General features: G+C 59.2%; 1 protein-coding gene across 8 annotated transcripts in view; it reads left to right on the top strand.

Annotated features, from left to right (window-relative positions):
* The first annotated feature begins 78 nt into the window (after window positions 1-78).
* CCDC85C (coiled-coil domain containing 85C) overlaps window positions 79-22599 on the top strand; it is a 77684-nt gene continuing 55163 nt past the window's right edge. For 6 of the 8 annotated variants that reach the window (XM_049113464.1, XM_049113461.1, XM_049113460.1 and 3 more), the window contains exon 1: window positions 79-1197. In XM_049113464.1, coding sequence (XP_048969421.1) covers window positions 393-1197 — 805 coding nt within the window. In that variant the 5' untranslated portion in view covers window positions 79-392. The remainder of the gene's footprint in view (window positions 1198-22599) is intronic. The other 2 variants (XM_049113463.1, XM_025444200.3) reach the window with 2 other exon arrangements.

Here is a 22599-nt window from a genome sequence, read left to right as displayed (position 1 = left end):
CGCCCCCGGAGGCGGAGCCGGCCGGGCGCCCCGCCCCCTCCCCGCCCGGAGTGGGCGGGGCGGCCGGGGCTCCGCGAGCTGGGCCGGGGGCGGGCCTCCGCCTGCTTCGCCCGAGCCCGGAGAGCGCCCGGCACGGCGGCCGCCGACGCAGCAGCGGCCCCAGCTCGCCGAGCCCCGCGCCCCGCGCCCCGAGCCCCGCGCCCCGCGCCCCGCGCTCCGCCGGCCGCCCGGGAGGACGCTGCGCGAGGGCGCGCGAGGCGGCGCGGGGCGGCCCGCACGCACCCCCGGCCGCCCCCTGCCCGCGAGCGCACCGGCCCAGCGCCGCCGGGGCGCGGGGAGCGCCGGCCGGGCGAGGGCGCGGGCGCGGGCGATGCCGCGGTGACGGCCCCGCCATGGCGAAGCCCCCGGCGGCGGCGGCGGCGGCGGCGGCGGCGTCGTCGGAGGAGCTGAGCCAGGTGCCGGACGAGGAGCTGCTGCGCTGGAGCAAGGAGGAGCTGGCGCGGCGGCTGCGGCGCGCGGAGGGCGAGAAGGTGGGCCTCATGCTGGAGCACGGCGGCCTGATGCGCGACGTGAACCGGCGGCTGCAGCAGCACCTGCTGGAGATCCGCGGCCTCAAGGACGTGAACCAGCGGCTGCAGGACGACAACCAGGAGCTGCGCGAGCTCTGCTGCTTCCTCGACGACGACCGGCAGAAGGGGCGCAAGCTGGCGCGCGAGTGGCAGCGCTTCGGGCGCCACGCGGCCGGCGCGGTGTGGCACGAGGTGGCCCGCTCGCAGCAGAAGCTGCGCGAGCTCGAGGCGCGCCAGGAGGCCCTGCTGCGCGAGAACCTGGAGCTCAAGGAGCTGGTGCTGATGCTGGACGAGGAGCGCGCGGCGCTGGCGGGGGGCGGGGGCGGGGGCGGCGCGGGCGGCGGCGGCGGCGGCGCGGGCTCCCGCAGCTCCATCGACAGCCAGGCCAGCCTGAGCGGGCCCCTGGCCGGCGGCGCGGCGGGCGCGGGGGCCCGCGACGTGGGCGACGGCAGCAGCACGTCGAGCGCGGGCAGCGGAGGCAGCCCGGACCACCACCACCACGTCCCGCCCCCGCTGCTGCCCCCCGGGCCGCACAAGGCCCCCGACGGCAAGGCGGTCGCCACGCGCAGGTCCCTGGACGACCTGTCGGCGCCACCGCACCACCGGAGCATCCCCAACGGCCTGCACGGTAAGGACGGCGCGGGCGGCGCAGCGCGGCCCTCGGGAGAAGGGAAGCCCGAGTGGCCCGCCACGCAGGACCCAGCTCCTGCTCCAGCTGCTCCCCAGACTGCGGGATCCCGCGCCCATCCGCGCTGGGGTTGTGGGTGATGGTTTTCTGGGCAAGCGACGGGGGCGTGACCCTGCCCAGCTCCGAGTTCGCACCCGCGCTGGGAGCCCACTGGACCCCAGAAAAGTTTCTCTCGCCGAGAATTACCAGTATTCGTGGGGGCGGCTGGGGACGCCTCATCCCAACCTGGAGATCGCTGTCCGGGAGCGGGAAGTTCACGGAGGGGTGGGGTGGGGAGGTAGGGGTGGTGGGGGTGGGCAGGGGGAAGAAAGGCCTTTTGCCTGCAGGTGAATTTCCCCTCTTATTTGGAGCAACACCAGGCAGCCCTGATCCTGAGCAGCGGCCACGTGTGTGGGGTTCTGGAGTCCACCTGGGCTTCCCTGCGCTGCCTGCCGGCTGAGAAGGAGCTGGCTGCGGGCGCCTGAGACTCCCAGGCAGCTGGGCCAGAGGACTAAGAGCCTTTCTGGTTTGCTCTCAGGCCTGAACTTCTCAGGGTGGACAGACCTTTCCGAACCGGGGCTCTAAGACTTTCCAGAAGGATAGGTGCTTGGAATGGATCCTGGCTTTTCTCCTCTGCCTGCCTCAGTTTCCTTATCTGTAGAACGGAGTTGATCCCCGCCTTGTGGATTAGAGGGTGGAGATAAAGGCTCCCACGGGGTTTGTAAGCTGTTGGTCGCCTTACAGGAAGTGCCAGGGTGGGTAGGTGGCCTGGGTGTGGGCGGAGGACCTTTGGCCCCAGGGGAGCTCGGCTCCTGTCTTCCACGCCCATGTGACCGATGGGCCTCCAGCTTGGGTCCGTGGAGCCGAGCAGACGCTGCTGTTCCCAGCGCTCGGGTCCGTGGCTCTCCCTGCCACGCGTGCCTCTCCCTGCCTCCCTGTTCTTCCACATTTTTGGTGGCTTGGCTCCCAGTTCTGGTGGCACTTGCTGCTGCCTGAACTATTTGCCTGAAGGTGGAGATTAAACAGCACTTTCTGGTTCTTCTTTAAAGGGTTTCCTGGTTCGGAGAAAATGTATCTGGGCTTTAAATGACTGCTTTTCCCCAGAGTGACGCCTGAGCAGAGGAGGGACGCCCTCCCTTTGGTTTGGTGGCCAAGTGGCCTCTGTGGGGTGTTGGAGTGGGAACCAGACCCATGGAGGTGGGGTGCTAGCACAGCACAATTTTTCCTTTATTTAGGGGCCCCAGCCGGAGTTCAGAGCAGGACTGGGTTGACAGGGATATTTTGTTACTGATTAGCAACCTACCACTACCACTCGGGTTTCCCTTTGTAACTCTGTATCCATTCCCACCTCCCACCACAGGGGGCTGGAGGCCAGCGGGAGCAGCTCACAGTTAGGTGGCTTAATTTGTTGAGGTTTCTGGGCCCGGGGAGTCAGGAGCCCCAGTCCCAGCCTCTCTGGCCTTGCCTTCTTGGGGGCCTCAGGAGGAGCGGATTTCTGGGCCTCAGTTTCTCCCAAGTGCAAGGAGGGATTGCTCCAGTCTCATGGCTGGGAAATGTTTCTGGTTTTCGGTTGCGTCATCAGTGACACTTGGAGAGAGTGGCTGTCGGCACCGAGGTGCCCTGGGTCACGGCGTATTTGTGGGGAAGTCCTCTCATGCGTTGGACAAGGAGATTCGGCCCGTGTGGCCCAGTGTTCAGCGGCAGCTGTGGATGATGCCGGGACAGGGGACCAGGGGGTGGCTGGGACTTGAGGTGCAGAGTTTCCTGCAGAGAGTCTGTGCCCACCCCTCAGCCCCCCAAGTCCCACACTCACTTGGAACAGGCCTGCCACCCATCTTGTGATGGCCAAGCTTTGTGTTGGGCGAAAGACAAAATAAGCATTACTATCACCAATTTCAGTTACAGACAGCCTACAGCCTGGCGTTTGGTTTTGTCTCTTTGAGTCAGGCGTGGCCTTGAGATACTCTCCCAGCAATGTGAATAGGATGCCGGGAAACAAGGAAAGGCCCTTCTCTTAAAAATGACTTTTCTGTAGGAGGACCTGTAGTTTTGGGTGGAGGGAGGAGGGAGCCGGCGGTGGGAAAGATAAAGAACCTCCAACCCCGTGGTGGAGAAAGTGGGGTCAGATGTCAGACGTCGGGCTCCTGCTTTCCACAGTTGGGCTCAGATCATCCTTATGGGAGCCCTGGAAGTAGTAGGATCCCCTTTTTCAGACAAGCAGGCGGAGGCTGGGGGAGGTTCCGAGCACTGGCTGGGAAAGCAGTGGAGACTGGAAGTGTCTCAGCTCCAGTTCCCTGGGTGGGGCTGCCACCCGTGAGGCTGCAGGCTGGGGGTCAGCGGGGGGGGGGGGGGGGGGTTCCTCCAGGGTGGGGCTGTTGGGGGCGGGGGGAGTTCCTCTGTGGCTCAGGCTGGCGGCTGGCTTGCATCTCTGGCCTCTGTCATTCTGCTCAATACTCTGAGCAGACACTGGTGACACCCTCTTCTGGATTCCTGACCCAGGTTTGCTCTAGTTCTCCCATTCTGGGAAGTATCACTTCCTTATCGGTGACCACTGAGCAGATGGTTGATAACCCTGTTACCCGGAGGGGTCACCCAGTCTCACATTCGGATCTGCCTCCTGCTTTCCTCTGGGGCAGGTTACTTCTCTGAGCCACTCTCTGCAATTCTGCAAAGTGGAGGCAAAACCCAGAGTGCCCCCGTTAGCCAGGAAGGCCGAGGGAGGTCAGCGTCTGCACACAGCACGTCTCAGTAGTTGTCGGAATCCTTGTCATGCTTGTTTCTCCCTAGGCTCCTCGTGAAAAAAAGCAAGAGGGACCCCTTTGGGGGCTTGCCAGACAGACTTTGGTGTTGTCTTCAAAACTCTGCTGTTTAGACAGCTCGCCTGAATGTTTGCGACCACGGCACCTGCTGACGAGCCCCGTAGCCCTCTTGGAAGCCGCGGGGTGTTCCTGCAGCCCTGCTGGGTGCCCTGGAAAGGCCCCGGGGCTCCGCTGGGAGGTGGCCCATCTGTATTCCAGGCAGTCCTGGGCGGGGCTGGGCCTGGCCGCCAAGAATGCATATGCAAATCCCGCCCCCCCCTTTGCGTTGTGCTGAGGGAAGACTGGACTAGAGCGCTCTTTGCTGTACTCCCACTGGGGCAAACTGAAGCAGGTGAACACCAAGCTCTAGGAAGTCGGGTTCGCCCCCTTGAACCGAGGATTTTCTGACAAAAGCATTTTCAACAGTTTCTCTCCTGCCCCTCCCCCACCTTTCACCCCCTCTCCCCCTAAGCCCCTGTGTAAGCATCCCGTCCTCTGTCCTCCCCCCATCTCCGCAGCCCGATCCCCTTTAGCTCACCTAGAGAAACCAGGACCTCCAGCAAAGCCTTTGTAGGGACCCTGTTTACTTTTAAAAGTTTGGATTAAAATTTTGGGCTTCTCAAAATGAGATGGGTTTGTTTTCCTGCTTGTATTTTTGTTGGTTTAAAGGGAGGATGGAGTGAGGGTGGTATGGATCTTTAAAAAAAAAAGAAAAAAAAAAAAAAAAAAAGGACGGTGGGGAGACAGCATGCTGGCCCTGAATAGGTCTTTTATTAGGGGCCTCCAGGCTCAGCGCCTCCTGGGCAGGATCACTAATAAGACGGCTTTTCCTAAACCTAGGCAGGCCTGGGAGCAAAGGTCAGGGAAGACAATGGGGTGGTTTAGATAAGCTTTTCCCCCTCCCTCCCCAACCTGACCCTGACCTTCCATCCAGGACCTTGGGGTGTTGCCCTTCCCCACCCTCCCACCCCCTTCCACCGGGCTGTCCACATGAGGAAGACTGGCCCTGAGAGGCTCACTGGCCGGTAAGCCTGGGGAGGGCCAGGGCGGCCCCAGCACTTCACAGTTTACCACAAAGAGCTTCCCAGTCCCCACTCCATTCTGCTCAGAGCTTGCACTTGGTGCCATATTGTGGATGGGGAAACAGGCTTGGAGAGAGCCGTGACTTGCTCTGGGTCCTGTGGGGCTGCTTGGAGGGACTGGGATCGGTGTTGGGTCCCCTGTGTCAGAGTCTGGGCCTGTCACCCTCTGCCTGCTGCCCCACTGGGCCCAGATAGTCTGGATGTGTCGGGCTCAGAGAGACTCCCATGGGGCCCCCACAATGGAAGGTCCCCCAGAGCTTGGTCCTTGGCAGGGCCCTGGTGACCTGTACGCCGATGACGTGAGATGGTGAGGCTGTGGGAGAGGGTTGAGCTCCAGAGGCTGGCCCTGTGTAGCAAAGGTATGGCACCTCTTCTGGGGAAGCGAGGCCCTGTGCCTCATTCCTGCTCTCCTGTGTTCCTGCATTTGGCAACATGGCTCACCCATAAAGTGGGGAACGTGGGCTTGGGGCAGGTTTCTGTTTGCAGGGAGTCCTTCCTTGTGTTTTCATGCCCTCAGTTCTGCCCCAGGCCAGCTTCCCTCTGCCTTGGAGATCCTACCCGACCCCTCACCGTGGCCGGGCCTCTGAGCTCCTGGGTCACAACTTGGTTTGTAACATTGTCCCCAGAGCAGCATGATTAGCAAGGAAATCCTCTGCTGCTCATAATCTCTGCTTTCCACCCATGGGGATTTTCCACCCTGTGCTTGTTGATGTCGTCATCGCAAAGAATTGGAAGCCTGGGACCTTAGGTGAGTTCCAGGAACTTTGTAGGCCTCTTTTTCTCTTCTGCAAAGTGGGAGACTATTATCAGCCTTTGGGTTGAGGGAGGTAAGGGTCTCCCACACGCCAGTCTTCCTCCCAGCTGGAGCGCTTGGTGTCGGGTATGTTTAGGAGCAGTGCAGCCTGCTGGATAGGGCTCCGGCTCCGGGTCAGAGAGACCCCGGGTGAAGCTGAGCTTGCTGCCTGCTGTGTGAGCCTGGCAGCTACTGAACCTGTAAGCCTCAGTTTCTGCTCTTGTCCTGAGGATAATGACACCCTGGTCCTAGACCAGGGCCTCTGAGGTTAGGCTTGGTGACCCTCCTCTGTCACTTGGATCCCTGCAGATTTGCCGCCTCGGGGTGGGGCTGGGGGCTCCCCTGCCACATGCTTGCCAGGGCGGCCTTGTGCCTGCTCTGTGTCAGAGCCACGTGAGCCCTTGCCTATTCGAACAGAAGGGAACAGCATTTCAGCAGGAATGAGGCAATAGAAGGCCTGCAAGTGGGTCTGACCACCGCTGCCGAGGGCCCAGGGCCTGCGGGGTTTCTTATGACGTGCAGGGAGCTGGGGTGGCACTGGGTGGCACAGGTAGGCACCTCCTCCTGTGAACAGAAAGAACTGGAATGTTGAGCCCAGAGAAGAAAAGCCTTGGGGCCAGGGAGCTGCTGTGAGGCCGGGAGCAGAGTGTTGGATCAGGGGGTTTGTGCTGGGTCCAGCCCCAGGAGGCAGAGCTCCCCGGGTTGCAGGGATTCACATTCAGAGAGAAGAGTGGTCCTCCCGGAGGAGGAGAGTAGTCCTCCAGGAGGAGAGTGGTCCAGGAGGACCGCGTCACCTCTGGAGGTGGACAGCTCCCCAGTAGGGGAGGTGTGTGAGCACCAGCCTGGGGAGCTGGTGAAGGGCTTTCCTGAACCCCTGCGGTGGGACACCCCAGACAGCTCTGGGAAGGTGGTGGTGTGAGTGGAGGACAGAAGAGTCTGGAGGTAGCCGGGTGGGGCCGGGTTGTCGAGAGAGTTGGCCCTTCAAGCAGGAAGGGCCGCATCAGCACAGTTTATGGAGCGGTTACTCCGGCTGAGTTCTGGGTGCTGCGCACACAGTGATTCATGATGCAGCCTGGCTTGGGAGTGGCAGTCCGGGAGCATTAGTCTGGTGGCTGTCGTGGTATAGGCTGGCCTGGGGGGCAGCAGGGGAGGAAACATAGAACGTCCCCGGGTGGCCCCAGGAGAGAACCTTCTCTGCAGGTCCTCAGACCAGGCCAGCTGGCTCTGGAGCCCTGCCCCCAGCCCCTGGCTGCCTCCCAGTGACTTCTGACCTCAGGGGTCAGGCAGTCCTGTGGTGTTGAGGGGCTTGCGCTCTCCACCTGCAGCCTCATTCCATATCCGCTCAAAGAACAGTCACACCTGCTGCCACTCTCTGCCCCCTGCCCCCCCCCCCCCCCCCCAATCCTGGGTGACCTGGATCCGTGCAGGGATGACTCTGGGATTTCCGAGCCAGGGAGTAGGCAGTTCCATCTCCCTTGAGCAGGATGACTAGGCGATCTCCGTGGCGTCCCCAAAGGAACAGGCTTGTCTGCTAAAGGGACGTGCTGCTCCTTTGATGATGAAAAGTCAGGAGTGGTCCCCCCAGCAAGCACCTAGAGCTTGTAACTGTCACCCATTCCCTTGCCCTCACAGGCTGGCAGGAGCAGGTGGTTCTTGGGCAGGTTTGGAGCCGGACCACCCAGTGGTGGATGCTTGCTCTTGAACAAGTCACTGTAATGGTCTCCAGCTCTCCAGGGAGCAGGGCAGAAAGCTTAGGAGCCTTATTGATTCCCTGTAAATGTTCTTGGGCTCACCCTGTGTATGATGTTTACACAGAGGTGTATTCATTAAGTGGGGAGCAGGGGAAAGGGAGGGGGGTGTTGCTATGTGAAGGTTCCTAAGAGGGCCACTAACAGATAACTCTGGATATCCTAGGGAAAGCCCATCAGAAAAGCTGGAACTGCCTACAGCCTGAGTAAAAGCCCAACCCCGGGGGGCCTTGGGGGGGATGGGGTGCAGGTGCAATGGGAGGGGCTTCACAGATCCCTGCCCAGGCATGTCCGTGACCCAACCCGGGTCCGGCGTTCCCCAATCTCTCACCACCCCACTGAACCAGATGTGCCAGGCAAATGCCTGCTCGTGCCTGGGCTCCAGCTGTTCCTTCCGCCGTGCCTGGCCTCTTCCCTGGTCTATGTTGCCTGTACGAACCTGCTGTACCCTTGAGGCTCGTCTCAGCTCCTGATTTTAGCCATCCCCCCGCCTCCCCCAGCAGAGCTCCTAGCACCCTGAAGAGGTTGAAAGCCAAAGCAGGACACTCGTGGGAGTAACAGGGGCATGATGAATAATCATACGAGGCAGAGAGGGCCACCTGGGCACATGTGCCCAGGAAGCTTCCAGGGTCTAGTAGACTGGAGCCGCTGGCCCCACCCCCACCCCTACATGACCTGGTGTGACTTGCCTCACCACTCTGAGCCTTTTCCTCAGCACAGCTGGGATCCCAGTGGGGCCCAGCAGGGCTCTTCCCTGCTCTGGGAGCGAGGAAGCTCCTAGCATCATGCCAGCCACATTTAGTGAAACTCAAAAGACATTTTTGGAGCCTGCCCCTCTGTGCCCAGGCTATGAGCCAGGAGGACCAGGGCCCTGGCCACACAAGCTCGGAGATAGATGATGGACCCAGGGCTCCTGGCAGGGCGGCCAGGGAGGGCTCCAGCTCCCGAGTGGCCAAGGGGCGGGTCCCCTTCCCTTCTAGTTCTCTGAGTGCCTTTAGGACTCTGGGCAGTTTGCTCAGGGGTTTCCGGCTTTCCCAGGCACGGCATTTCCTCCACCCTGAGATACCATCAGTCACAGATGCCCTGTGTACTTAACAACAGCTTCTGTGGGGAGGGGAAGACCCAACAGTAAACGCACACATGGATTCTAAGAAGCACCCTTCATTGTAACAAAAGGGAAGATGCTCATCTTTGAGTTCAGGAAATAACAAATGGCAAAGGGCAAAGGCCTCTGATGGGGAAGCCAGAAGGAAAGGGAAACAGGCCCTGGTTTACTCCCCAGGGCCCCCAGGTTATCTGCTGGCTCTCCCCTGGCCCAGTCTCCCCTGCTCCCACATCTGGGAGTTTGGGGGCCCAGTGTGCCTCCAGCGCTGTTCTGTGCATTGGATGACACAGGTAGAACCAGTGGCTTCGGCCCACTCCCGCGATCCCACTGTGTGCAAGTGTGTTCCTCTCTCTGGACCCTCATGTTCTCGATTGTAAGATGGGGAGCTTGGGTGGGCTGTGCCTAGGGTCCCAGAGATCCTAGCCTTCTCTGGCCCCTTGACTCAGAGTTTCTACGAGGCTTGAGTCACAAGGAAAGTGCCTCCCGCCCTGCCCTCCTGGCTCTTCGGTCATCCGCTTGTATTTGTGGTTTGGGGTCTTTCCGGGTGCCTGGTCCTTAGCTTGGGGGCAGGTCTCCCTGTTGAGCTTCTGGGGTGATGGAGGTGACCTGTCCAGCACTGGCTGGGGCTCCTGGCTGGCCAGCCTGTCCTCGTGAAGGGCCGATGGAATTACCTACCTCTGCCATCTGATCTCTTGTAGGACTAGGTAATGAATGGGTTTGGTGCTAGGAGAGTATGTAGGGTTCCAGTGCCCTGGTGTGGGGTCTGCCTGGGACAAAGCCGCCGGTCTTGGACTTGAGGTTCTTCTGTTCACTGTCCTGTCCCTCTCTGGTCCGTGACCTTCTCAGGGCAGTCTTCCTGGCACGGAGTACGTGCTGGGGGTGCATCAGAGAGAGGAATGGGGGAGGGGAGAGGCATTGCCCGAGGTGCTTGCTCCTTGTTGCTTTAAACCCGACAGTGGTCAACCCACTTAGGCCACCTGCCCCCCTAGCCTTTTTTTTTTTTTTTCTTAAGATTTTATTTATTTATCCATGAGAGATAGAGGTAGAGAGAGAAGCAGGTTCCCTGCGGGAAGCTTGATCCCAGGAACCAGGGATCACGACCTGAGCCAAAGGCTCAACTGCTGAGCCCCCAGGCACCCCTCCCAACCCCTTTATCCCATTTGCTCCATTTGGTGCCAAATGGCCTTCAGTTACTTTAGAAAAAAAACATATCAAGCCTCCCCACTGAGGGTGGGGGCTCGCCTAGTCCCCCTTGCCGGTTTCCCTTAACAATTACTAAAAGATACACACTTGCTTTTACCAGTGGTTCCTAACTGTGGCTGCATAGTAGGTAGAAGCTCCCTGGGGTTCTGCTGGGCAGCCAGAGCCACCGTGGGAAGCTCAGGAGAAAAGCCACAGGCTGCCCAAGCTTAAGATGGCCCGTCGGCAGGGGGGCCAGAGGTGGACTCTGCACCACGCTGGGGCACCACAGGGCCTGGCCACTTTGGGGGGGTGCAGGGCGGGGAGGTGGGGGTCGGGGTGGTGGTGGTGGTGGTGGTGGTGTGAGCTCCTGTTAGCAGTAAGGGGCCTTTTTGTGTTTCTCCTTGCTAACCTTTGCTGCGTGGACGCCCAGCGGGGCTGCCTGGTGGGAGTGGAAAGCAGGCTTTAAATGTGCATGAGCATTTCCCCAGCACCCAGCCCCACCCTGGATCCCCCCCTCACCCTGGGCTTGCTCCCCACGTCCACACCTTTGCAGCTGTACCACTGCCGGGCACTGGCTTCCCCGCCCCCATTGTGGGGTGCTGGCCTGCCCCAGACAGGGTGGCGGCCTCCTTAGGCTGCGTTCGAGGGGACAGATGCAGGCAAGGCCGGTGACACTGAGACGGCAGCTATGGAGAAGAGTCGACCCATTTCCAAAAATAGCCCATCCACTGCCAGGGGAAGCGACTCTTTGTCTCCCCAAATCGGCCTTTCTGTCTCCCGGCTTGTAAGGCAATAAGGAGGCACGCTCTTGTCTTGGAATCAGAGGCTCCCCGGGCTCCGGCCCCCGCCCCCACAAGGGCCCGATTGTGTGCGGGCCCTGAATGTGCCCGCCTGTCCCCGAGCAGCGCGGCCCGGCTCCTCTGCCTAATGAGCCCGCTCGGGGAGTGGCCCTTTGTGGCGGTTCCGGCCACGCTGCTGCGCCGGGCTCTCAGCGGGCTCGTTTCCCGGCCGCCCTCCGAGCTGCTGGGACAATGGGAAGCTCCCGGCCCCGGCCTGCCCTTTCTTCCTTTTGCTGGGCTTTCCAGATTTTCGGGAAGGCACACGCACCACTTGTATACCTGGACGGAAGACGAAGCAGCGAGCTTCTCCGTGGCCTTCTGTCCTGGCCGGCCCCCTGGGCGCCCTCCCGCCCCAGCCCCTCCTGCGGGACCTCCCTGCACCATTGTCTCCTTCCTCTTGTGCTCCTTCCCCTGCAAACAGGCTCATGTTTCCTCGTCCAGAGCAGTAAACAAAATCCTCTCCTTTCTGTTCTCCTGCCTCCCCATCCCCTGGCCCGCCTGCCTCCTTCCCCCCCATTGCTTCTTGGTCCCGGGCGGCCCGGCCTGGGAAAGGTCCAGGGGCCTCTTCTTGTCCTGACCCCGGGGTGGTGGTTGATGCCCACTCTGGGCTTGTCTTCCAGAACAGGGCTGTGTGCTGGCTACACTGGTCTGCTCCAGCGGGAGCTGCCGGCTCTCTCTCTGACCCTCCTGCCCTGGGCTAAGCCCCCAGTCTCTCTCACTCGCTGCTGCGGGAGCCCAGGCTTCTAGCGGCCTGCTGGTCACCATCCTGCCGACTCTGTTCCCTTCTTCTCACCTGTGTGTCCATAGCCTCTGCCTCCCTACTAGGCCACCCTACCTAGAGGTTTCCTGGCTCTAGCCTTGAGCCGTCCACTTGCCACACCAGGCTGCTTCAATGCCATTCAATTAAGATTAAGTCCCATAGAAAGTTTCAGTTTCTGAGTCACACTAGCCCTCTTGCACCTGTTGGCAATGCAGAAGAGGAATGTTTCCGTCATTCCAGAGAGTTCTGTTGGGCAGGGCCGATCCAGGTAACTCCTTGAGGGGTCATGTGACTTTCACTCGTCCACAGAAGGCAGCTCTGGTGCCTGAGTGCAAGTCCTGTCCCCTCCCGCACGCTTCAGGCACACAGCAGGGCTGCTGCCTGCAGGGTTGCTCTTTCGTCCCTCCCGTAACCGCCCAAATCCCACTCTTCCTTTGAGGCTTCTGTCAGCCCTGCGGGTGGACAGTCATGAGATGCGTGGCCAGTTGTTCTTGTCCATTGGGAAGCCTCGAGCCAGGCTCCTGGCGGTTGCCCTGCAGCCACAGATGCTGCTTCTGCTGGTGGCCTCTTGGGTGGGTTCACATGTAATGGGCAGGAAACCCAAGCCCAGAGAGGCCACATGGCTCGAGGAGGCTCTAGAGGTCTCCCCTGCAGAGCCCAGCCACCAGCTCCTTATCCTCAAAATGAGGGCAAGAGGCCTGCAGTATCAAAAAACAAAGAAAATGGCTTTTAAAACAGTGGGGTGGGGCGGGGGGATGGACACAGGCCAACCAGCCCTCCCTCCTTTCCCTTCCCTCCCAGCGGGGAGTGTTCTGGAGACGCTGTACACCTGCCCTGGCCCAGTTGTTACCAAATTTGAGCATGGCTCCCCTCCTGCTTTTTTTTTTTTTTTTTTTTGACTTTGTTGTTAAAGATTGTATTTATTTATTTATTTACAGAGAGCGTGAGAGCAGGGGGAGAGAGAATCTCAAGCAGACTCCCTGCTTGAGCGCTGAGCCCAAGGTGGGGCTCGATCTCAGGCCCCTGAGATCATGACCTGAGCTGAAATCCAGAGTCACCTGTGCACCCCGCCCTTCCTGCCTTTTGAACTGTTGATTCCCAGGGTTGTGACCGTGCCTGTGACAGGTGGCGGGCAGCCTCACCACCTCGACTCTTGGGTTTAAATGGGCTTCCTGTGTCCAGCTGTGGGCTGTTCCTGCTGGCAGTTCCTGATGGATGCGACCTTATGTGCCACACCTGGGGCTCTGGGCTTGGCCTGGGGCTCACTGTGCCTCCTCTTGAGCTTGCCACTGAGCCCACTAGTGTGTGTGTGTGTGTGTGTGTGTGTGTGTAAGGTGGGTGTGGTCAGGGTGTTTTCAGTGAGATCACAGCCGGATGGAGCTCTCTCCGCTGTCCCCTTTGAGGGCTTGGGAAGAGGGGCTGATGTTCTGGCTTCAAATGACCTTGGGGGCCTGGAGGGTCAGAGGAGAGCCCCTGTTAAACCGTCTTCCTCTGGTAATGCAGACAGTGTTGATGGTGGTAGGAGATAATGTTGGGTGGAGGATCCTTGCTGTCACGCCCTACACCCTACGGGATGGGGGGGACCCCATTCTCCTGCTGCTCCCTTCCCTCACCCTGGGGGCGTTTCCAGGGAGCCTGCCCATCCTCAGTGTTGTTTCAGCTGAGGAAGGGCAGAGGGCACCTCCCCGAGTGTGACCAGGATGCCCTGGGGATGCTCCCTGCCCTCCTACCACCCAGGTCTCCACCCCAAGGGTGGTCTGAGCCTGGTGCTGCTTTCATCTTGCCTTTCCCCCTGCAGAGTCCTTAATCCCCTTCTGCAGAGTTAAGACCTTGTTCCTGTGAATGCCAGCCTGGTTATGGGCAATGTGAGCCGCTCCCAAGTGTGTGGTGCTGACATGCTGTGGGAAATGCAGATGAAAAGACCCCTTGTGGGGTGCCTGGCCGGCTCAGTGGTTGAGCTTCGGTCTTCGGCTCAGGGCGTGATCCCGGAGTCCCAGGATCGAGTCCCACATCGGGCTCCCTGCATGGAGCCTGCTTCTCCCTCTGCCTGTGTCTCTGCCTCTCTCTCTGTCTCTCATGAACAAATTTTAAAAAAATTTAAATGTTTTTAAAAAAAGACCCCTCATTTTTGGTACAACCCAAAGTCTGAGCACAGGGAAGGGCAGAGGGGGAGCAGCCCCCGTCCCAGCTCTGCCCTCCTGACCTCCAACTCTTTGGCATAAGCAGGAGCCCTGGAACTTCCCGGCCTGGGCCTTTATTTTTAGGAGGGAGATGCCTGGGCCAGCTCAGCACCCCTTCTGGCCTCTCAGCACCCACCCCCCCTGCTGCCTTTGGGGTCAGCTCTGCCCTCCCCTCTGTGCTGACCTGTCAGCGGGTTCATTCACCAGGTCTGTGGCAGGGTTCGGGAAACCCCTGGGCCCCCGAAATCACTGTGCTTGTGCATTTTTCCTGGGACGTGACCCCTAGCTTTTATCAGAGCTTGAGTGGTCCACAGGCTGGGAGAGACCCATAACCACAGCACCAGGGTTAGTGAGGTTCCTCCCTCTGAAGGCTTAAAAAAAAATAAAAATAGGTAAGCTTAGTGCATGCTCATGGCCAGGAAAGTCCACGCAGGACACAGGGGCGTGGGGTGAGGTGTAAGGGTCTCCTTTCCTCAGCTGACCGGGCATCCTGGACACCCGGCAGTCTTGGTTGGTGCCGGTCGTCTGGCAGGTTTGGACGGCAAGCTCTGTGCCCACCCGGGGCGCCCTCTGTCTGTAGAGGTCACACCACTTTTGTGCCTCCTCCCCGAAGTGGTTTGTATTTCTGTGATGGTTTTAGGATCGTGCTCATGTTTTCATATAAACCTTGGTCTCCTGGATTTGTCTCTCCTTGCTGTTTCCTTTCTGCCTTTCTACCCATTTTTCCTGGAGCCTCAGTTTACTCATCTGTGCGATGAGGCAGTTGGACTGGGTCCTCAGAGATTCAGAGACCCTGGAAGGACTTGGTAAAGTTCTAGATGCCTGGGCTTGTCCCTGAGACTGCTTCCTTCCCATGAGGCCAAACTAGTGCCACTTGGGTTGTGTGTGGGTTTTCCCCCCAATACACCTGCTGCTCTGGGGCTTTCAGGACCCCTAGTGACTCCGTTTCTAACCTGAGGCTCTCTTTGTGCAAGCCCTTGCCTGGGTGGGGGAATGATCTGACCCAGAATCAGGAGCCGGCAGCCAGGAGGGATCATTTGCCACCCTCCCCCCGCCCCAGCCACCAAGGCTCCTCTTTCCCAGCCCGTCCCCTCCTAGGTCTCACGTGCAGTGTCCCTGAGGCTGCCGGGCACAGCAGCCATTGCCAGCAGGAGCAGAATAGAAATGGGAAAGTCGTCTAATTTTCTTCTTTTCAATTGCAACCTTGATCCCTCCTCCCTACTCCTACAGACCAGGCCTCTGGTGACTTTTGAATAGGTCTGCGGGCTCCCTTTTCTCTGGCTAAATATACATGCATTGGCGTCTTGTTTGCCTTAATGAAAATGGCAGGCTTGGGAGCATCCAAGGGAGGCCCAGGAGTGAGGAGGAGGTGATCTGGGCGCCAGACTGACCCAGCCAAGGACATTTGACTTTGAAAGGTGCTAATTTACTCGAGTGCTGGCTGGTGTATTTTGCATCCTGGGTACCAGCAGGGCGGGTTGGCTTTGCGGAGAGGGAGGAGTCCTGTATCCATCTGAGATGCCTGTCTCCCCAGCATCATCCCCATTTGCCCCACAAATGGTGGCTTGGTGACTGTCAGCTGGAAGAAGCCAGAAGGAGGGTCTCTGTTAGAGAATGCAGTTAGGAAGCCTGGGTGGGCTCAGGGTATATGGGGAGGCTTCAGGTGATCCGGGAGGGCCGAGGGGAGATGGAAGGGGTGCTGGAATGAGCTCGCTGGGTTCTCCCTGCAGAAGAGGAAGCTAAGGCTCTCCACGAGTGTGATGTGGCTTCACTTATTTGCGTAGCAGACGTTTCTGAGACAGGCTAAGGTGTGGGATTCCAGGCTGGAGCGACCACCTGCTGCTGTGTCCTGCACCTGGGAATGAGCTTTCGGGGGAGGTGGGATCAGCCCACCACGATGGCAGGGACATGAGGATGGGCAGGGAGAGCCTCAGGCCACACGGAGGGCCAGCTCTGGGGCAAGTGCACCTACTCCGCCAAGACCACCTCCCACAATGCAAGGTGCGCTCTGGCACCCAGGCCTCTGGGCCAGTGGCTGTCCACCATACCAGGCCCCTAACTGGTCCAGTTTGGCTGGGGAGACCCTCAAGGGAGTGGTGACGGGGAGTCTGATTTGTTGAGACACTCGGAGGGGATGGGACGGGTCTTCCCTTCCTCCCTCCCTCCCCCGTCCCCTCCCTGGCTCTACTTTGTCACCTGGTAAGCAGACCCTTGGGTTAGGGACCCCGAAGGGCCACCTCACAGGGTGGAAATAAATCCAGGTGCACCATTCTAGATTTTTTTCTTTCTAATAAATAAGGAAACTAACAGTCTCCATCAAAGGTCTTGAATGAGACTTAGTTCTGACCATTAACGTCATGCACTGAAGCCATTTTTGGTTATGATTTGTAGAGGTTGGGGGAAGAAGGTCTTGGAAGGGAGTGACCAACCATAGTGGGGGGGTATCGAGGCTGAGGGAGTCCTGAGGTGCAGGCGAGTGAATGCACCTGCTAACATGCCCCAGTGCCCTTTATGCTTGTCCCTAGATTGGATCCTTCTGTTGCCCTGGGAGGAATGAGGCCCCCAGCAGGCCTGAGGTCTGTGGCTTTGTGTCTTTGGCAAAGGCCAACTGGTCAGTGGGTCCGGGTGAGGTGGTGATTCGGTTACGTGGCCAGCACTGAAGGGACTGTGCCGCCTGAGCGGGTCCTGAGGAATGTTCCCCATGCCTGAGCTCTTCAGGGGTCCCCTACTGTGATCCTAGACAAGTCAAGTGAGCCCCCAGCTCTCCACCTCTGTCAGATGGGGTGACCCGTCGGTTCTGTCCACGAGCAGTTGAGGGTGGCCCATGAGGCCTGTAGGTGCAGTGGTGACAGTGGCTAGCAGGTACTCAGTGCCTTCTATACATTCACTCACTTAATTCCCACGAAGCCGGGGCACCGATGCCTCTTCCTGTGACCGGCAGAGGAAACTGAGACCCAGCGGGCTGAAGCAGCCTGGGGTCCAGTGCAGAAAGGGGACAGAGCTGAGGGTGGACACGTTACCCAGCACGACCCCATACTGCCTCTCGGAGTGGACGTGACATTGTCCTCTCGATCACTTTCCTTCTTCCAAAACTGCTACAGCTTATTAAGAAACTGGTCCCTTGGGACCCCAGCACCCAGGTGGCCTCTCTGAACCACTGAGATGTGGCCAGTGGGGTTAGAATCAGTAATTGGTGGGTTTCCTCGCTTCCCACGGGAGGACGGGCTTTTGGAATGGGCATGCTAAGGAGGTGATCGGGAACGTTCTAGTTTCTGGTGCAACTTTTCTCCTGCTCGTAGACTGTGGGGCAGTTGGAAGTTGAGTACTTGTGGGACATTCGCTCTGGAATGTCTTGGCTCCAGAACCACGCAGGATTTATTTTGCCACAATAGAGATTTCTCCTGGGGCGTCATGCGCCCCACGTGTTGTCTCTGCCTTGGGTTTGACCTGGGATGCACGGCGCTCCTGATTTATCTCGGGGTCCCCTGATGGGCTGCACGAAGCCAGAATGTCTGCGGATGTGTGAACCCCACCGGGGCGGGGAGGGAGTGTGCACAGGCAGGGAGGGCAAGGATGCTCACGTGCACCCAGCCTCTTTCCCAACAGACATTTGCCCGGCTGGGGGTGGGGGGCACCCTGCAGCTGCTGGCTCACCTGGTCCTTCCAGGCTGCAGGCTCCGACCCTCCCACCCCCATCCCCCCTCATGATTTATCACTAGTGGAGATAAAGGATCCTTCTGACCTAAACAACCCATTGCTCATTGTGGAAAGCTTGGAAGGCGCTGGGAGTCACAAAATAGAAATTTAAAAATTGCCTGTAATCCTACCCTCTGGAGGGAACCGACGTGAGCATCATGCTTTGTTCCTAGATCAGGAAATGCTGGGTCCAAAGGGAGCTCTTTACACGTCTTTCTTTAGCTTTTTATTTTGAAATCATTACAGCCTCTCAAGAAGTTGCAGAAGTGATAGAGAGGGCTCCTGTGTACCCTCGGCCCCGCGTCCCCCAGGGGTGACATCTTAGTCTGGTGTGCGCTCGAACCAGGACAGCGACACTGGCACAACACGATCCCTCCACACAGATCTTAACTCTGATCCCACTGCTCTTACCTGCACTCGTTTTTCTCCGCGTTGTAGAGTGTGTAGGGTTTTGTGAGATTTTATCACATATATAGAATTGTCTTGCTTTTTTAAAAATAAACTTTGCTGCTCTCCGGAACTATTTTTAGCCTTACAGAATCATTGAGAAGATAGATGAAGTTCCATAAAAGCGGGCACCCAGTCTCCGCTCTGAACCTCCTGCAGAGCTATTGCACCTCGTTGCATCCGTTGCAACGAACGGATATCGATGTATTAGTATTAATGAGAATCCACGCTTCCTTCGGGCTTCCTTAGCTTTTACCTAATGTTCTTCTATTCGGGATCCTATCCAAGACACACTTTTTTAAAAAAAAACAATTTGCCACATAATATCCCTGCAGTTGATAATCTCACCTTTCCCCCCCCCCCCACAAGCAGTTGAGAATATCTTATCACATCATTGACTGCTGTTTGAACATGTCTTAGCTTGCTCCTTCCGTCGCGTGCACGAACGTCTCCCTCCTGCCAGGGGAGCTTCGGAAGGGGTGCTGTGCTCCATCTTGGCCTCCTTGGTCAGGAGAGCCTGTCCTGACAGGGCCGTCCTAGGCGCAGGTCTGGCACAGCCTTCCCTGTGAGGAGGGGACAGCTTTGGAGGGACACAAGCCTCTCCCAGTAGCCCTCTGGTCGCCGCTGGTCCTGCACTTGCCCTCCTGGAGGGACATGGCCTGGGACGGCTGAACTGTGTGCACGTGAGGGCATGTGTCTGTGACGGACTGGATGGGGTCACACGGGGGCAGAGTGTGGCAGTGGGGCAGGGGGAAGGTGGAGGAAGAGATTAGTGCAGGCTCTGCCCCCCACTGGCCCGTGATCTTGGGTGAGTCCCATCACCTCTGCGAGCCTCAGTTTCCCCTGGGGAAACCGGGTGTGCTCAGGTGTGCTCTACAGCCTGTTGAGAGAAGCAGATGACGGTTGGCCTGCAAAGTGCAGTGACTTGCTGAGACTGAGCAGCAGTTTGGACGGTGGGTTTTGAGATTTTTTGAGACTGAGCACCCTCTTCTCTGACCAGCTCCTATGTACCACCACGCAGCCCAAAGATTGCTCGGCTGAGAATAGCTACTCCAATCCGGGGCCCTTTCCAAGGGGTCGTTGACCCCACCCCTTTGTGGCCTTTCAGGGCCAGGCGGTGAACAGCAGGTCCCGCCGACAGGATGTTTCTCTGCAAGCCCATTGAGAAATCCCTCTGGAAATCCTCCTTTGGCTCTGGTGCAGGCAGGCGAGAGAATTGAACACAATGGGGACCACGAAACAAAAGGCACGATTGTTGGGGCCGTCTGGGCAGGGTCAGTGGCTGTCCCGGGCCAGGGCAGCCAGGCCCACTGGGCAGGGCGTTGGGTTTCTGCCCACCAGTGGAGTGGCCACGGTCGTGCTCCGAAGGTGGGGAAGCGAGGCCGGACCCCGGGCTCGAGGCTGCACGCTCCGACCTGCCTGGCAGTGCCCTCCCGTGACGTGGGGCTCGGCCTGTCACTTCTGGGCTGTGTCCTTTGCAGGCAGGGCCCAGACCAGCGTGGCGTGGCCTGCTCATGGGGCCGTGTGCACCCCACCGTGCCCAGGTCTCACTTTGCTGAGCACGGTGGTGTCCGAGGACCCGTGCCAGTGTGACTTGGATCGCGATTGTTGGGCTCACTTGCCTCCCCCGGTGCATCCCAGGGCTGGGGTTTACTCCTCCGCCGTTTTGGAACATTCTTTGTAAGACCTGGCCTCTGCCCTGCCCCCAACCCTACAGGGACCCTCACCTCAGCATCGAGTTCAGGCTCTGGGGAACAGTTGGAGGCGCCCTGGGTTCTGACCCCAACTCCTCTTCCACGCCCTCTCCCATCTCTTCCTGAAGCTTCTGTGACCCCAGGCCATGAGCAGTCCCTGAATACAGTTCAGGCGCTTCCACACCCTGGGCTTGGCCTGGCCGAGGCTGCCTTCTTCCCAACCTCTGCTTCCCTCCCCCTTCCTTGCAGCGCTGCCCTGGCCTGGAAGATCCTGCTTGTTTTCACGCTCTGGCTGAAACGCCATCCCTCTCCCCCAGCATCCACACGGTCCTCTTGCCTTCACCCTCTGCTCTGGATGGACCTGTCTGGACTGTGACCGTTTCAACACCCGCCTCTGCCATGGATTCTTGGGTCCGTGCTGGTCCGGCACCTGGCGGCTGTTCACCCCAGGGCCACACGCAGCCTGCCTGGCTCCTCCTTCCTCTGGGCCCCCGGGGGCTGGGCCTGCTGCTTCCTGACCCAGGGGTTCGGGCCACCTGGATGGCCAGGTCCCTGGAAGTGTGGCTCTCCAGTGGCGGCCCCCAGAGAGATGAAGGGTGGGGTAGGGGTGAGGTGGGGGTGGGGGTGGGATGGGCCCACCCCAGTGACTTGCTCCAGGTACACAGTGGGGTCTGGCCTCAGGCCACTTCGGGGCAGACAGCCTGACAGCCCTCTGTGCCTCAGTGTCTCCATTAGTAAGATGGAGATGGTGATGGCAGGAGAGGTGGAGGCTGGTCTGCGAGCCGCCTCCCCTGCTGCCCTGTACTCACGGCCCCTCAGTGGGGTAGGGGGTGTCGAGGGCCCGAGAGTCACCAGGCAGTCAGCCCCTGCCCCACCGTGGCCTGTCTTCTGTGATCCTAAACCCGCATCCTTGCCATTTGGGCTGAAAGCATCCCATATTTCTTGCCTGGGCTGTTTGGGGCTAGTTTCTGGGAAGGCTCAGAGGATACACGGGGTGAGTTGCTGCCCCTGGATGTCTGGAACACTCTGGGCCCCTTGTGGGTGCCATGTGGGTCCTGTGGGGTGAGCGGGCAGGAGCCTGGGAGCGGGGGCTCCCCTGCCTGTCCCAGGCCTGGTTCTCTTTAACTGGGGAGTCAGCCATCGAGCTGCCTACAATGACGCAGGAAGTCGAGGCGAGGAATGTGTGGCCTCGCAGTGTTCTCCTTAACCAGGTTCCCCGAGAACAGGGCCCCAGGTTCTCCCTGGCCTGCCCTTGCCCAGTGTGGGGCAGGCATGAGGAACTGGTCCCTTGGTGTAGGGGAGCTGAGGAAGTTGACTAGGGGAAGACGAGGGGTGGGGCAGGGTGTGTGTGTGCGTGGGAGAGCCAGGGAGAGACTATGAGTGTGAGAGTGCATGTTTACATGAATGCGTGCATGAGTGTGTAAGGGTATGCATGAGCGTGTGAAAAAATGTACTTAAGTGTGTCTACACGAGTGTGAGAGTGTGTGTCTATGTAAGTGTGTGAGAGCATGTCTGCATGAGCAAGTATATCTGTATGAGTGTGACTGTCTATGTGACTGAGTGTGACAGTGTGTTTTTGTAAGTATATGTATGTGAGAGCATGTTTACATGAGTGTAAGTTAAGTATGTGTCTATATGACAATCTAAGTGTAGGCATGTCTAAATGAGTGTGTAAGTATGTCTGCATGTGAGAGTGTTATGCGTGTAGGTGTGTGCATGAGTGTGAGGATGCGTACGTGAGCATGCGAGCATGTGTGACTGTACACGAGTGTGTCTGCACGAGTGTGTAAGCACGGCTCTGTGACCACGTGAGTTTGTGTGTCAACACAAGTGTGAGAGCGTGTCTATGTGAGTGTGGAAGTGTAAGTTCACAGTATGAGCATGTCTATGCGAGTATGCAAGTGTATCTGGGTGCGAGAGCGTCTGTGAGTGTGTAGGTGTATGTCTGCATGAGTGTGTGTGTGTGTGTGCGTGTCTTCGCAGCCTGTACCCACTCCCTTTGGCCGCCTTCCACGGCTTCTATTTTTGCCTCGCCCCTCCGTGGACCACTCGCCACCGCTCACCACTGCTGGGCGTCGGTGCGGCGTGGCGTTGAGCACGTGTATTGGGAGAGAGGACGATTTCATTTCTTTTCATATCAATGCTGCTTCCCTCAGCTCCTCCCAAGAGCAGAGCCGCCTTCCCTAGGCTCTTGCTGGGTGTTTAACACTCCGCTGGGCGGTATGACTGCATCCAGGGAAGGTTCTAGGCGGCACGTGGTGCTCACAGCACAACCCTCCCAGCCCCAGTTCCCATGGAGTGCGTGGAGGGTGGCCCACCCCGTGCCCAGCGGTGGGGGGTGTTGGGAGTGGCACTGAGAACATGCAGCCCCTCCCTCTCTAGTGCTCATGAAGCCTCATTGCAAGTAAGGAAACTGAGGCACAGAACATGGAGGGAGGTGCCCAGGTCATGCCCAGGGAACTCTGAGCTGCCCCTGGGTTTCCCCCCTTCCTGTGAGATGGTGCCTGGGGGGTGCTGGACCGAGATGGAGGCAGGGAGGGGGTGGGCGCCCACTGTGGTGGGCATCATACCCGCCCGGTGGGCAGCATTCGTGCTGGGGTGTCCTGGGCCCAAGCCTGGACCCCTTGGCCAGTGGAGGAGGAGGCACCCTGGGGGCGTGCGGGGGAGGCTGTTAGCCACACTCCGGTTTTTATTAAGGCAGCTGGGCATCCCCACCGAATACCACAGCCTGACCTTGTGGTCCTTCAAGCCTTCCCCATGGGCCCTCGGCCCCCTTTGTGGGATTGTGGCTTCTGTCGGGGGACGGAGGGGGCTGTGACCGTCAGTCTGGCCGTCCCCTTGAGAGGCGCGTGGGCTGGGAGGCTGGTGTTCCGTTGCTGCTTGAGTTCTGGGCGGGAGTCGGGATCAGCTCTGCTCACAGGTATCTGATGTGGCCCAGAGGGTGGCTCACATTCCTGGTGTCCACCGGCCCCCGCCAGCGGCCCTGAAACCCACACCGCCTGTGAGGCGGGCCTGTGGGGCTGCGTGCCGCGGTCCCGG

Source organism: Canis lupus, chromosome 8, assembly GCF_003254725.2.
Source record: "Canis lupus dingo isolate Sandy chromosome 8, ASM325472v2, whole genome shotgun sequence".
NCBI lineage: Eukaryota > Metazoa > Chordata > Mammalia > Carnivora > Canidae > Canis > Canis lupus.
The sequence above is the reverse complement of the archived record's forward strand: the minus strand, read 5'-3'. Positions and strand labels throughout refer to the sequence as shown.